This window comes from Larus michahellis, chromosome 7 (assembly GCF_964199755.1).
Source record: "Larus michahellis chromosome 7, bLarMic1.1, whole genome shotgun sequence".
NCBI lineage: Eukaryota > Metazoa > Chordata > Aves > Charadriiformes > Laridae > Larus > Larus michahellis.
In genome coordinates this window covers 23245242-23261773 of record NC_133902.1, presented here as the reverse complement: position 1 = coordinate 23261773, position 16532 = coordinate 23245242, and the positions used below count along the sequence as shown (strand labels likewise).

The 16532-nt window shown below is 37.4% G+C and overlaps 1 protein-coding gene across 10 annotated transcripts in view; it reads right to left on the bottom strand.

Annotated features, from left to right (window-relative positions):
* The window catches only part of GULP1 (GULP PTB domain containing engulfment adaptor 1), a 172303-nt gene that overhangs the window by 48857 nt on the left and 106914 nt on the right, over window positions 1–16532 (bottom strand). For all 10 annotated transcript variants that reach the window (XM_074593821.1, XM_074593828.1, XM_074593826.1 and 7 more), the window contains one exon: window positions 888–959. In XM_074593821.1, coding sequence (XP_074449922.1) covers window positions 888–959 — 72 coding nt within the window. The remainder of the gene's footprint in view (window positions 1–887; window positions 960–16532) is intronic.

The window sequence follows — 16532 nt, the reverse complement described above, 5'->3', positions numbered from 1 at the left end:
GCACGCAGACCTTTTCAAACAAAACACGAAGACCTGGAGGACAAGGCAGTAATATCCCTTGTCATAAACAGCCTCAGTTTGTAAACCCTATTCTCTCACTACAGCTCTATTTCCAGTTACATCACCAATTATCACAGCTGGAGGCTCACGACATTCACGCCAATGTCACAAACCTTCACCTCCGGTCGAACTGTCAGTTTATGTGGATCAGACACATTAGGTTTAGATGAAGAGCAGTCAGGGACAGCCAGTACCCACAGAGCTATCTATCACAGCCCACTTACGATGTGGTTTGACATTCTTAGCCCTGCTCTCCGGCACCAACACCTTAGCTGAAGTGGTGGGTATTCTGTGTTTTGCAACAAGAGGCGATTCACCTAACTGGGACTCCCAGGAAGCAACGTACAGCCCGGACAAGTGCAGGACGGGCAGGACTGAAGTCACTAGTTTTTCAGTCAAGGAAGAGTTCATTTTCTTAAATTCTCTGGCAACATGTTTGGAGTGCCAGAATTAGATGCATTCAATAGCTATAAAGTGAGGATTGGCAGCTGAACCAAATTGTTGCTACCTAAGTTTGTACTAACAAAGCCCGAAAGTTTCAAAAGAACAAGCAGTACACATTAAGGTACATAAAGTTTATACTATAAATAATTGTATAATCTAGGAGACAACTAAATATTTGTACAGCAGAACATCTGTCTTATCTGACATTGTCAGAACATTGTCTTATCTGACAATAAGAGGGAAAGGCCTACACACCAGTGAAGAGATTAGTAAAAGCAACTGCTACTAAACCCAATGAATTTACCTATAACCACTTACAAAGTGTCCGATCTGTGAAAACAAGATTACATTCCATTTTTATTTCATTAAGAATTCTTTCTTACCTTTAATTTTCTGACAGCATCTCTTACAACTTCTGTGCCTTTGGGCTGCTCCACTTCCGTACTGCCAAGAAACTGAAAAGATTGTAATTTGTGAGAAATAAGTTATGCACCAGAAGGCCTAATTAACTCAAGTAATCTTATTTTCCCATTATTTTCGAAATACAATCTTTTCGGTAGTTGATAAATAACAAATCTTCATGCAGCTATTTCTAATCAAGAGAATAACAAGAATTACATTCTAATTAGACAAATATAAGAGTTATCAAAAGCAGCTTTTAAAAAACATTTTATTTATCTCAGTCCTATACAAGTCTGTAAAACAGAGGTTAAGTACCTTTTTCCACTGGGAAACTGTAATTTTGGTAATATAATTTCTTTTGGAAATTATGAAAAAATGCCAAAAAAACCACCTGAAATATGATACTTCCCATGAATCAACATGAGCCAACGGTTTGGACTATGTCACTAAAACTTTCATGCAGTGATGCAAGATAAATTAAAAAGGCCTGATTTGGTCTCAGAGATGCTTGGTACAGTAATTTCATAGATTTAAAGGAACGAGGCTCCAACTTACATAAATACAAGGCTCATATTCAAAGAATTTCTACTAGAGATCATATTTTTACCAAGTAAGGTTTTAATGAAAACCAAACATACACCTGTTAATATACAAAGCATGATACTTCAAAGGGACCTTACCAGGCCTGTAAGGCACTGAAATGCTGTTATGTTCTTCCACACACTTTTGCTTGCCTTCTACTGTACTGTTACGAAAGGCAGGACAATCCTGCCTGAACCGCATCTGTGTAATAATTTAATTATTTTTGAATTTACTGATTTTCACATCAAGGTACAGATGATTTGAGTCATACCGTTTACCTGTATACGCCAAAATAACGCTAGCAAGAAAGAACCAACCCCCTTTTTTCTCTAAAGTATACAATTTTCTGTGTAAAATAACAGAGTTATGTGTGGTTTTTAAGTCTTAGCAGTTTCAAAAGGAACTTAAATTTGCCAAGCTACAGATGCTTTCAACATAGTAGCTCTGAAATTTTATTGAAACTTAAAAATGTGTTTACTGTAGTCAATGCGCTCAAGCAGTTCTCCTGCAAAGAACCTTTGCAGCTCTACCAATAATTAAGTCTCATTAGAAATCTGCTACTGACTCTGAAATGTGATGTGCCATCTTGAATACAACAGTGTGTAAATCAAAACACCACACACATCTGCCATCGACATTCTCTGCTATAACAATTCTCCAGACAGGAGACCAAGGTTTTGTAATAACAAAGCAGAAACCTCTATTATCGATTTGACGTCTTTCATGCAACATCTCTGATGACTTTAAACGGAGGGTGTGCTCTTCCCTGGAAAAGTGACAGTTGAAGAAAATGCATATAGATAAAGAAGAATGATTCTTGGACATTACGGATACTGCATGTGACAGAGACAGAAAGGGAAAGGTGAGTGAATATATATGAGCAAACGTATGCAAGTAAAAACAAAAAAAGGTAACCACAAGCTTAAATGGACAAGAAAGAAAGCAGATAAGGTTGGATGAGAATCTAAGAGGAATGCCAATAGTACCAGATATCTGTATACAAGCATATTTATACACGACACACTTGGCACAACACAAGAGGTAGAAGTATAATTGCTGTAAAGTTTGTGAGCAGGCCAGGGTACATTATATACATTACAGGAATCCTGCATAAACACAGGAAATAACAGCTGCAAGCGTGGATAAGGCTCAACGAACAGAGCACACAGGTCACTGCTGCCCACAGTGAACTGGAAGACGGCTGCGCATACATCCACACATGCTTCCTGATATTTGTATAGGTTTGAAACTTGCAGCTCCAGAGGCATTATCAATGTAAACAGCCCCGTACTCCTTAATACACTTCTTCATATGACCATGGGTAGAACTGTGTCGAGTACACTTCTACATGTCCCAGGGTACGCAGACTCCTGCAGACACTTCTCCGGAAAGGCACAGGGCTGCCCTACGTTTCTTATTTGCTTACTTCCGTCCAGATAACTGAGATTTAAGATAGCAAAAGATAACTCAAAAGCAATAGAGTCGTTTCCCCTTCCCTTCCCTCTCAGCAATCTCGCTCTTATTTGATGTCCAGGAAAGATGAAGGTATCTTGCTGTATTCAATAACTCTCAGCAGCAGACTGATCTTTTAATGAACAATAATTTCCATAAATACTGTTCTTCCAGGGGCTTGTACCTGCCCTGGTTTGAGGTAAAAGAGAACCAATTTTCTGTTCAGTAATTTTACTCTTCAGTTAAAGCCTTTTCTAACTAACTGAACTCTCTGAAATTAACGACATATTCTTTCCAACTGTATCCGCTCCCAGAGTGATAAGACCTGATTGTTTATAATTTATGCCAAGGAACGGTATGCAGAGAGGCTCTTGCTTATATTTATTGCTATAACAACTAAGGTCAGCTAATTTCATTATTTGCCCCGTTGGAGGGTCGGAAGACGAAAAGCATAGAGGGGTCGCACGTAGGGGGAGGAATGGACAGGACAGGTGACCCAAAACTGACCAACAGCATATTCCATCCCATCTGCACCATTCTCAGTATAAAAGCTGTGGGATCAAAGGGTCAGCCCTTTTTCTTCAATGGCCAGCAGCCAAGGAGGACTCGGTCTGTTCATCTGCCTTTGATCCCGATCGTGCGTTCTTCAATCGAGATCTGGAATCGGGTTCCTGTCTGTCGCTGAGTCTAGTCTGGGACTTTCCCAGTGCCAGTCCGTGACATGATCATCATCCTGGGAGCTTGATACTGGTTTTCTATATAGCGTATATATTTAATTATTTTCTTTTTTACTACTTTATTGCTATTTCATTAAAGTAGTTTATTTTCTTTTAAACTCATAAGTCTCTTCTTCACTCTTCCTCTTCTCTCCAAAGGGAGAAGTGGGGGAGAGCATCTGTAATTCGTTTCGGTGGCCAGACCAGCCCAAACCAGGACAGTACCTCATGCTTATTCACATTACTGCCTTAGAAACTGCAAGCACCAAATTAAGCTTCTGCTACAGCTAGGGCATCTGTTAAATTTCACTGAATTTCTAAGTCCACAGTAATGCCCCCCAAAATAGAAATTACCATTTCTGATCACAGAAAGGAGGGAGAAGCAGACATCTAAATAGAAAGACAAACTGCTGAAAGCACAGGTTTAAATAACTGTCAGTTCCTGAAGAAACACATACTAATTGCGTTTGCTCAACAAGTTACAAAAGAAATAAGCAACCAAGACCAGAAGTATATGAGCATTATATCAATAGTATTCACTTCACTAACCAGAAATCTCCCAGTCATTCGCAATGCAGTCTTCCAGATGAGTATGGTTTTGACAATAAGCATCACTACCGAAACCTTTATTGCTTTCAGCAGTTTTGAACTGGATGTGGAATTAGAGCTTATGTTTAATAAATCATTCAATAAAATACAGTAAGATGCATTTAATCCATAATTACAAAGGAGATCTGTAGCATGTTAATATCCGAGATGATGAGACCATGCCATGGGCTGCAACGTTTGTATCTGATAACACATTTTTGTCTCTTAACTGCATTTGTTTGTTTGTTTTTTATTCAGGTAAGCTCAAATTTTAGTCCTATCTGCTTACAGGTTTCATGCCTGAGCTTCATAAGCTTTCTCATTTTATTTATTTAGTTAGTTAGTTATGGTAAGACAGTAATAAAGAGTAAAACAGCAATTAAGATCTATTGTGGGGCAAAATATTAAAAGAATTTCCAATCAAGACAATTTATTTTCTAATTATATCAAAAGAATGACCATGCAATATAGGTTTAACATATAGCTAACATATTAACCGGAGGCTTTTAATGGTTTGCTTTTCCATTTGCTCTGTATCTTTTCTATGTGATTTGCCCTATCATCGTATTTTGGTTAATATCAGGTACCAATTACTACAGCATTGTTTGTAATAGTTAAACTAAGCAAACACATATATATTTGCAAAACTGAGACTTCAGATGACAAGCTCAATGTGACAAAGGCCTTTGTGTTTGCATAATCCCTAACACAGAATGGATGCGCTGCCACCTCCGGGACTTCTAAAGTAAATAACTAACAACTAATTCACCATCCTCATGAAATGGGGGAGATGGACATTTCATTATGGTCTTTTTCGCAGATTTTTCTCACCAAATCTCACACAGATTTAGAAGAGCTGTGGCATGAATAGCATAAATATTAATTGTGGAAGAGTGTAAAAAAATTTCAAAGCAAAACTGGTAAATATGAAACTTCCCTTTTCAAGATCAGGCTGCTTCAGACAGCAATGCTGATGCAGAATTCTAGACAGGAACATAAAAAGTCAGCGATTGCTTTGATCACTTCAGGTTCCCTCCCGCAGCTATGGCTGTTTTGCAGACCCAGCTGACGAGAAAAAACACCAACAACCATAGGACATATAACTTTCTGAGTGTCAAGCTAATAAAACTCCTGCATTTAATTGCAGAAGAGAATGTAGCAGTTCCCCTTCAGATCAGTGTTAATCGTATATGCAAATTAATAAATGCATTAAATTCTTAAGTGTTCATTAACATCAAATACATAATACTGATGAAAAATGTTTACACATGATTGTTACACATGTTTACTGTTTGCATCTAGTAAAAGGGTTAGTCTTGCAGTTGGTGTACTTCATGCGTAATAAGCCAATTCAAACAGAAATGCTCAATAACGTAGGCATGCCGTTAGACTCATCTTTTTAAATATTTATATATCGTTTAGTGCTAATGAGTTCACCACAACCATACCGAGTTTCGGTTGGATACTTTAAGAATTTTGAAGAGGATGACATTTAATATTTTGTGTGAGATAAAGCAGAATAAGGCAATGTTTTTCCCCACATAAATTCCCTATGAAATTGTTGAAAGGTTATTTCTCTAACATATTACTTATTCTGATCTCACTTGCAGCTGTCTATAATCCGAAATAACTTTTATGAGGTCAACGGATCTTGTCAGTCAAAACTGTTTAATCATTCCTTTAAAGTATATTAAGGTTTGTTCTTCCCTCATTGACATTTGCCATTAACAAAGCGAGCTGTTGACCAGCCATATACAAGACAAACGCCCCAGATCAAACATTTATAACCTACTATTAGCAGACAACCAGATGTGCCTGCTCCACACGCAAAGATTTGCAAGACAGTACAGCTGCAGAGAATTAACAGACACTATTTCATGATGCTAGAATCAACAGAAGTTTTATCATTGACAGCAACTGGGAGAATAATTCAGCCCCGTAATGGCCAGGAGGGCTGTTCTGCACGACAAACTAGTAAACGGACCTCTTGCGGGGAATATCTCTTCCTTCAGAATGTAGTTGAAATTTTCCTATGCACTTACAACTCAAGCAAGACACGTTTCGCTCCAATTCCATAGTGAAATTATTAAAAATGCTTTCATAGCGGTACTTTGGCTGGAGAAACTATATTTTAATAGTTTTAATAATTTTAAAAGAAAGCTAAGTCTTTTTTAGTCTTCTTTTGATGGCTCGATTTAAAGTCAATTCAAACATAGGGCAATTTCAGGCATTCATAATCCTTTGCAGTTCTGTCAAGTCTATTGTAGTTACCACATACCCAATAGCTATTAGTAAGGCCAGGTAAATCGTTAAGGTCAACAGTTCACTTTCTTCCTTGCCGTTAATACACTCGAGTAATTCTTCCCCTTATCAGCTTACATTTTGACCCTCAACTTTCTACTTCTTTTTGGTTTGGGGGGGGGGGGGGGGTTTGTTTGTTTGTTTTGTTTTTGTTTGTTTGGGGTTTTTTTTTTTACATGCAAAGTATATCCAGGTGCTTTTCTTCAAAACTTAGGGGGAATACAAAAACTCTAACCATCCTTTGGAAAAGTTAGTTTTACCAGGGTCAAAAAAAATCATTACGCCTAAAACTTGACTAAGAAATAGTTTTAGGTGCACTTTTGAATATTTAACGTAGACTTCCACTCTTCCAGTAGAGAGCAGTGTAGGATATTTTAATAAGAAAACAACATCTGTTTTCTTTTGTCATCACATTTCAATCTCTTTCACAGTGCAACATTTCTTTATTCCTCTGACATCCCTGCACATTAAAGGTTTGCTTTTATGCAGATTTAAATGCAATTATATGGAAAAAAAGTACTTACCAAACTCACGCAATAAAGAAATGAAAAAGCAATGCAAAATTACTGGATACCTGCTGCCAAAATTTGACAAATTAGCTCCTTCTACAGCGTAAGTTGAAGGGATGTTGATTTACTGATGAAAGGAAGACAAATGTATTCACATTCTGATAACATCAGAGTGACAGTATATATTACAAAATGAGAATGAAAGAGAAGTGGGACCAGTTTTGAAGCTATGCAGAAACCAGATGAACAAATGTCTAAGCTGTTAATCACTTTCTAAGACATGAACATTTTTTTTTCAGCTTTGCATACATGAGTCTTCTCTGTCAATTAAACAGCAGAAGTACAATATGGACTATAAAATACGCACCTCTTTCTATTTTGGCTTCCTTTTCTTTCCCCACCCTGCAGTCCAGTTCCCTACCTGTAACAACTTCCTTGGTTCTCTACCAATACATGTTTTTGACGCAGTACATAAAAGTTTGGTTTTTCTCCTTTTTGGGAAACACTTCTTCATCAACACCTTAAAAACAACTGCCTCTCCCAGGTATGACTGCTGCTTAAATGAGAGCAGAAATCAAACTCACCGCACGAGAGTATGAGAGAGAGAAGTGCCGCAGACATCAGCACATTCCCTGAATGTCCCTCGCTTGTCATGTAATGTTCTGAACAAATGGGGACTCTGACACAGGAAAAAAATTCTATGTGTTTTTCTGAGGGAGTGTTCAAGTACTAGTTGCCAAACAGGAAGAAATGCACGATTAAAAATATAAGGAAGAAAGAAGGGTCTTCTAATAGAAATCTTCTAATGGAAATAAAATATTACCAGGTATTTCATCCATCAGAAGAAGCAAGCTAAATGCATGTGAGAAAACACAGTGGTAAAAATATTTACAGTAATTAAGATACAATGAAATAAAAATGTATTTCATAAGCTACTGAAATGTTGGAGGGGAAAAAGAGCATTAGAGAAAGGATCGTAAAATAATTAGCTAACGGTTAACAAAAGAATCTTACAGATGCAGTGATATAAAAACACATTGTGCTTAATTTTAAGCAACCTATCAACAAGCCACACTGGTTGAATCGGTACTTTCTTCTGTTCTCTAGAAGCGTAGTAGCTAAGAACTCTTGAATATCAAATGTGTAGGCAATCATCTCAGTCTAAGTTTGTTGCAATGACGAAATCACGAAGAAGATAATTTGATAACTAAAGCTTAAGATGCTTTTGAACAGTTGACGGACATAGACAACATAGACATTTCCTTGGAGCAGAACACCTCATCAGGCTCTGGATGTGGTTATTGCCAGGAACCTGAAAGCAGAAATATCTAGAAACATTCTGGTAAAGATGCCTGAGAAACTGAGGACACGTGGCAGTCCTAATCCCGCCTACACCAGTCTTCAAACCCATGTTTAGATTTGATAAGAAAAAAAATTACTCTGCTGCTCACTGGGAAGAAACCTGATGCATGGTCCAAGTAAGCTAAATCTAGCTTGGTGTAATTTTCAAGGCAAAATAATAAGAATAATTACACCAGGTCACATTTTTCCTCAAGTTCCACTGTATTTTAATCCACGGCCAGATGGGGAAAAACTAAAGGGCATAGAAAAAGGAAAATAGAATAGGAGTACACATTTATATTAACATAATCAGTTTGTTTGTAACCAGAACTTCAGCAGAATTTAGGACACACTTTGCAAATGATCAAACTTAGACGTTCTGCAGAGAGACCAGCGTGGATATAAGCTAAAGTGGCTATCAACGAGGAAATATTTAAAATTAAATCTTAAATCAGATTGCAATACAGCTACCAAAGCTGTTCTCTGCATAAAACCAACTAATCCTAAAGGTAAAACAACATTAGGAGATACAGCTAGTACCTCCACAAGGAAGATAAGAGCAGGCTAGAATACAGAAAGAAAGCAAAAAGGTAAAAAGCTTATCTTGTCAAGACTGTCACTATAGAAAATACCAGTTGTAGAAGAAAAACATTCAGTATTTCTTCAGTCCATCAATCTACACAGCACTTCAAAAGCACATCTCAAACTGTATCATGCCCTGAAGAGCTGTCAGGCTGACTCTGAAGATCATAATGGAGCTGGGGTGGTGGTGATGGGGTGTACGCTGTTCTCCCGTTGCATACACCACGATCAGCCACCCTACAGCTATGCAGATTTTAGCCGGAGGCTGAGAATATAAACACAGCTACATGCAAACTTACTTCCACCCCAAACAACCGCATGAGGAAAAAGTGGTTCTTTGGCTCCGCTCTGCAGACTTGTTAGCTGGAGCTGACAGTTCGCTTCTGGTCTAAGTGAGCTCTACCCAGTGGAGGCAGCGAGGCAGCAGCAGGATGGCAATACAAATATCCCTTACGGAAACTCCAGCTTGGAGCAAAAAACCTGCAAGCTCAAGTAATGTTTAGACAATTCTTTAAAAGTTTTTGATGTATAGGAAAAGGGCTTAAAGAGGAACATTTTAACAGTGCACAAGTGACAGCGATGCTAATATTAGCAGCATACCATACTGAAGGCCTGGGTTTTTTTAAGCCCAGGTGCCCTTTACATAGCTGATACATAAACAAAAAAATCAGAGATAGTATTTGGCATGAAAGAAACAAGGGCAGAGGAAGATGGCAGTGAGAAAAAAATTATCACTGGAGAAAAATAATTTCTTGTTCTATGTTCTGAGGTTGTCACTAGGACACACACATTCTTTTGACTGCATTCTTTCTTCAGGTGTGCTGCACTGTTCATTACCCTTCACATGCAAGAATCCTGTCCTCAGAGATTAGATAAAGTGAACAACATTCTTCCAAACTTTATCCTCTGTGTTTCAATTCGGACACATTCAGTGTTCCCAGTTTTGGCATTTACACATGGCAACAGGTTTTTTAATTTTATTTTTTTTTGGCAGAAACATCTGTCAGCAACAGGAGATGTCTGTGGGTAATTCAAAGGCACCATCATCAGGTTATTATAGTTCCTTTGCTTCAGTACAGAAACTGTTAACACTTAACACAGAGATTCACCTAACATCAAACAATGGCATCAAATTACTGTCTTGTGTTTCTCCACTGCTATTCGTCAACTCTGCAGAGCCTCCTGTACTGTATCACTGTTACTGCCTGGAAATTTTAGGATAACTAACAAGAGATAACTCACCAAATAAGCATACTGTTGACTAATGTGATCTAGCTTGACCAGATCCGTGGTCTGAGTTGCTTCTGACTTGCCTAGAAAATGACCAAGCCATCCAACTACAGATGCTGAATAACATCCTTGCCAGCTCCTGCAATCCTCTATTTTTACTCTTGTATTAGTTTAGATTTTATTTAGTCTGATCTCTAAGAACTGGTAACTCTAAAATCACTGTTGAAACTTAAAATACAGTATTTCTTTATTTCCATAACAGTCATCATTATTGAAACAACATTCAGTGAAGGTGTTTATTCAAACAGATTATACTTCTGATAATGCAGGTGCACAGGGAAGGGTGCCTGTTTATTCACAAGAACCATTCTGTATCCAGACAGGGAAAAGAGAACTAATTATCAATCTTGGCACTCCCTTTAGAAAGGTATATTCTAAACATGAAGCCTCTGATACTCATTCATGGAAGATGTATCACACTGCTTGAATGCCTCAATTCAGAAGATCTGTATTCCTGGCTGGATTGTTCCCATTAAAAAAAATATTTAACTTAAGAGAAGAGAGCCCACCTAAAAATAATTCACAGTCACTATTTTAAACATCAACTTTTCAGCTTTAGAACTGTATAATAACAGAGTAGACAGAGTTTTCAGCTTTACAAGTCAATAATTAGACAGTAGACTTAGTTCTGCACCACAGGAATTGGATTCAACTCAAGCATCATTTCTTTATGAAAATAATAAAGTCAGACTAAGCCCTCATATTTACTGAAATACTATTTTTCACCAAGTCCTAGATATTTTCAGATTTCTTAATGTTGATTTCTTAACAAGTTGACATCTTGTTTGCATTTTTTTCATAAACCAGATGCCAATACAGTGATTTAACCTCTATTAACCATAAGACACTACTTCAACAATTCCTACATTCCACTCAAATGTACTGAAGTAGTAAAAACAGCTCTATATCTACAGACTCTTTTGCAAAGATGTCAAACGTACTGTTAGAAACTTTAAAACAGAGACCATCTTTGCTTTATTCCCACTTAAATCTCTGCAGATGCTAGCTAGCAACACTGGCAAGTCCAGAGGGAACTGCACTGTACTGCAGTGTGAAAAAATGTTTTCATTGTTACTGCTTGTATAAACCCACTAGCCTACCCAAATTGAGGTTACAGTTAATTTCCCTCGGCATTCCCATAAAGCTAAAGGACAGACCCCCACACCCTCAAAACCCCCCCAATCTAGTACAACGCTACAATAAAGGAACAGCAAGATCACGATCCCAAGTGCTGGTATTCTCACAACAATTTATATGAGTTACCACTGTAACACTCTGCATAAGACACGCAAAACCGCCGTCCCAGCTTTTGGCTCTGTTTTGCTCTGCTCTATCAACCCACTGGTTTTCATAACGCCGCTGTTTCTTTAACTGTAGCATGCGCTGGTCTGCTCTGTATTAGCATTCTGCAGGCCATCTAGCTTTTTTCACAAATTATAGCAAGTTAAAGCTTGAACTCAGTGTTCTCAAGCTCCATCTGTCCTGCTGACTTCTTTCTTCCTGTTGCAAATATTCAGCCTTTCAAATAAAACCTCCCCAAGAACAATGAAAACTGAACCAAGATTACAAAAAACTCATATGAAGAAACAGGCTATGCTGTCAAGTATTCGATAACAACAACAAAAAAATCTTAGTTCATAAAACTGACAAAAACGTTCAGCTTTACCAATAAGATGAAGCTTTCCAAAATTTGGGGAATTTTGATTAGCTCAGAACTGGAGGGAGGCAGCTGAATTAGGGGTGCACCTCTGAGCCACGAATAAACAGGCCACAACATCATTCTGAAAGTGGCTGCTCCTCCAAAGAGATATTTCCCAGATGACTTCATTGTTAGGCACGAATCTGAGTGCAGGCTTCAGATTCTTTCTTTCATAACAACATGTACTAGAACAGCCAGGAGTTTCCAAGTGCTGTTTCAAGGTGGGATTGTGCAATTCTGAGCGTTCAGCTTGCAGTAACTTCTTCAGACTGAAGCTGGACGCAAAATCATTAGAGTTCCTCTGTTCCATGTAAATAAAACTCTACAAGCTGTGGAAGAAATTGTGATGGATTTTTATACATATATATATAGTGTATATATATTAATAAAGACAAATGGAAAAGTATTGAAGTTACTCGTTTGTACTGGAAAATATTAACAATATCTTATAAAAGCAGAGATACAATTCCACAGACATTGTCAATTTCATGAATAAAGTTTATTTTGCTCTAAACTAATTTATACCTCCTTTGTCCTTGACTAACATGATAATGCTGAACTTGTAGTATCACACTCTTTCGCCATGGCAACATGCAATGACATTATGAACACAGAAACAAGAATTCCCTGTGGGACAAAAAAACAGAAGTAGCCACAGTTAGGAACAAAATTCTCATTCAAACGCAAATAGCCTTAGTAACAGGAACAAATAACTATTGTCCATTACTCTCCGTTTATTAAAGCCCTTTTCCAGTTTAACGTGAAATATGAAATCATCTATTTTAAGGCCACTGCATCTCTTCTGAATCAGGACTTTTAATACTGTGAGCCTTACTGCACCATAGATTAGAATAAATTACTCCTGGTTTAATCCTTGATTCATAGAAACACTTGGCTGTCAAACAGAGGACAAGCAGCGCACCATAAAATAGTTATTCTGGAGAAAGAATCATAAGTGTGTGGAGCTAGTGCTTTAGCTTTAGTAGCCTGGAAATTCAATAGCACTTTCAGTAATTTTTTCATGCAATACAAACATAATCTGAACATTTTCTTTCAAGCTATCATTAGCACAGAACATGGTAATTTTAAATTCTAGCATTATTAAATTCTAAATATTAAATTCTGCTCTTTAAATTCTAGTATTATAGCTACTTTAGTGCGTAGCAAATAATTTATACATATGTTTTTTGGGGAGATAAAAAACACTACAGGACAGATAATATGTACTGAAGTGTATTAAAGGACAGGAACCTGAAGTGTGAACTAGCTTTGCTGTTTTGTTTTGGTTTTTATTTACTGAACTGTACAGTTCCTACACTGAGAACCACTGCGTTTGTAAAAAAAAAAAACCAGGCCTAATGTTTTCTTAGTAAAGCAACTTCAGTTGGGAAATATCCTGAATCAGTATGTAAAGCGCAATCCACAATCATATGGATCATCTACAAGAACGTGCTAAAAGGAATGCCACGTTCACATAAATTAATAGCAGTATTTTGATATAAGTGTCCCAGAAAACGTCTGTGGTTTTTAATTAAAAATGTAATTTCTTTCTTTGTTCCTAAAAACTACTTCCTAAGCTCCATCTACTACTTTAAATGTGTTGTTAATTTTACACAAATGACACCTATAGACTTATTTCTGAGTTACTGTATTCACAGAATACCCTCAGAAATTTTCAGAGTATTTCACTGGGGTAGCCACGGGAAAATCAGGTTAGCTGTCTATCTGTGGAAATTAAAGACAGAGAAGCTCCATGCAGCAGAGAAGAAAAACACAGGGACAAAGCAGAGTAGTAACTGTGACCCCAAAATTGCATCATGTTTGAAGTACTGAGAATGTATCTTTAAATAAAGTGGGTATCTTGTGGGAAAAGCAAAAGGACAGGGAAACCAGCACTGGTTCCGGGGGCTTTGATTATTTTAACTGAAAAGGGGGAATAGCATAAAAAAAGCGCACCTAGGAGGCAAGCTGAAAGACCAAATAAAGAACAGAGGCTGGAGTGTGCCAGAGCATACGGAAGCTTAAGACTATTTAGTCTAATTTAATGTCTCACTTAATGTCTAACTAATGTCTCACTTAAACACAGCAGTGAGAGAGCATTTTCATCTACCAGAGGTTCGTGACCACCAGTACAAGATAACCTGTTCAAGAATCTTCAGGAATCACATTTAAGATTGTTATGGAATAACACAAGCATATTGGAAATCTTTCTTTCAAGGACTGGTAACATATCCTTAACATACCTCTGCCTTATTATCTGTGAATGCCCTGCTTGCATAAAAGTCAAATCCTACTCTGAATCCCTCTTCTTCAACTACACCCACAGATTCTGGAAGCAAGTACTACATAGGCAATGAGCCTTAACAAGAAAAGCACTTCTTATATTGGTTTAGCTGTACTGGATCTTTCACTTTTCCTACACGTAACTGCAGACGTCTTATCTGTGATGATTACTGTTTTATGAACCTGTTTATATTCTCTCTTGTTAATCTGTTTTTTAGAAGAAACTGTCTTTTCTTCACATAATCTTACATGAAAGCCAGCTATAAAACATGTGATCGCCATAATTCAACACTTGGCTTTCAGGCACCTCAAGAATACCAGTAACAGAGTTTTTCCAAAAGCTAGCTAGGATGAGAGCAATTTATTTTAAAATAATACTTGGAACAGAAAGAACTGCCTCTCTTTAAGCTACCATTCTGTAGACATTTAAAACCAATTTGCAGAGCACTACCTAAACACAGGAAATATTTTTCCCTCTAAACAATACAAATTAGGGAACGGGATCTTTTATTAGAAAGATTATTTTAGCAAACTGCAAAAATGTTTAATAGTGACTACTTCAACCTGACATCAGATACAAAATGAAACCACTGTTATCATGACCTTAAGATCCATCAGCAGATGAGATGGACATCTCCGATGAACTGTTCTAAGAGAACGTAACTGCGTTGGAAAGTAATTCACACGTTATTTTACAATGGCAATTAACCCAACACTAATGTTGGCTGCCACTTCTTACTTCATAAAAAATATTATGGTTTTCAATAAAAGATCTATGTTCTGGTGCTAAAGTAATGAAATTAATCTAGTCTAGATCATTATTGTGATATCCGCATCGTTATGTGAACATAAAATAAGAAAACAGTGTATTTTAAAATCCTTCATATAAGGGTTTAGAGTCTTCTCTAAAAAGCAACATAATCATTTTTACTGAGAGAGCAGGGATTGAGAACACATTTAGTCTTCAGCTCAAGGCACTGAAGTAGAATTCAAAATTTGGGATCCGATTTGAGAAGAGATTTGGGGCAGATGTGTGGAAAACCTCCAGTGTTACCCCAGTTCCCTATCTTTAAACTGAGGATAATAGTTTACCCATTTCTTGTCTGCATTACCATTTAATTATTCCAACCGAGAAGAAAGCTCATGAGAGTCAAGTCCAAGGTCTCTGTTACTTACTTATTCTGAACTTTGATCTATGACTATTTGCATCAGGGTAGCACCTAGAGCCTCTGTCTCATTATTCTAGAGGCTGCACAAACATCAAAAAGAAGCCCTTAGCTTCAAAGAAGTTATAATCTAATGAACTACGATGAATTACGCCAACCTCTTGGAAACGCACAGCACAATCTCAGTTAGTACCTCTGAGTGTTACTGATCAAACTCAATGTAAAACACTGAGCCCCATTTTTCTCCCAAACATCATCCTAATAGCAAACGCTAATACAAGTAAAAAAAGCTACAGCTAGTACAAAATGAGCAGAGCGCTCTCCAATTTTGAAAATAAAAAACACGTGAAGAGGTCCAGCGTTCCCACCTCCCTCTCTTCTGGTTACCCAAACGCAAGAGGGGGAAGATGGCATGCCCCTGAAATACATCGCTAAAGGAGTCAGGAGGATTCACTTGACCACATACCAAAGCAAGGCCACTCGTACTGTCAGTTAGACATCTATTAAGAAAAATAAACAAAACAAAAGCCCAAAACCTGTACCTAGTTTTAAAGCTTTTTAAATTGATTTGGACACTAACTATGCACATGCAATTCCAATGAATGCTTTTTCATTTTGAGAATGGGTTTGCTTTTAATAGTTGCAGTTCCTCAAAGCCTCATAAACTGCAAGTTGGGATACGGCCTCTAAATTCTGACTTAGGAAGCCCTATGCATTCCTGGCTTCAATGGATTTTCAGCAATAATCCTATATTCATGAGTAGAGAGAACTTCCCTCCCACCTAATCTTATTAACAGAATGCTCTAATTAATGTGATTTGCCGAGTTACTTATCTCTGTCTCCCCAGTATCTCCCATTTCAGAAGCACACAAGTGTTACTGCAATAGTAAGAGATATGGCTTAGGGACATTTTTAGTTCATGCTTCAAATTATCTGCTCCTTCAAATGCAACCCTTGGTTCCACACTTATCATTAAGATTTGATGTATGCCCTTGTTTCCACCTTTTCCCTCTTTTCAGTAACACTACAGCAACAAATTGAAAAACTACTTGCCAAACTACAGGAATTGACGTGATTTGATTTCCCTTAAGGATTCAGAACGAAGAAAATATTACTT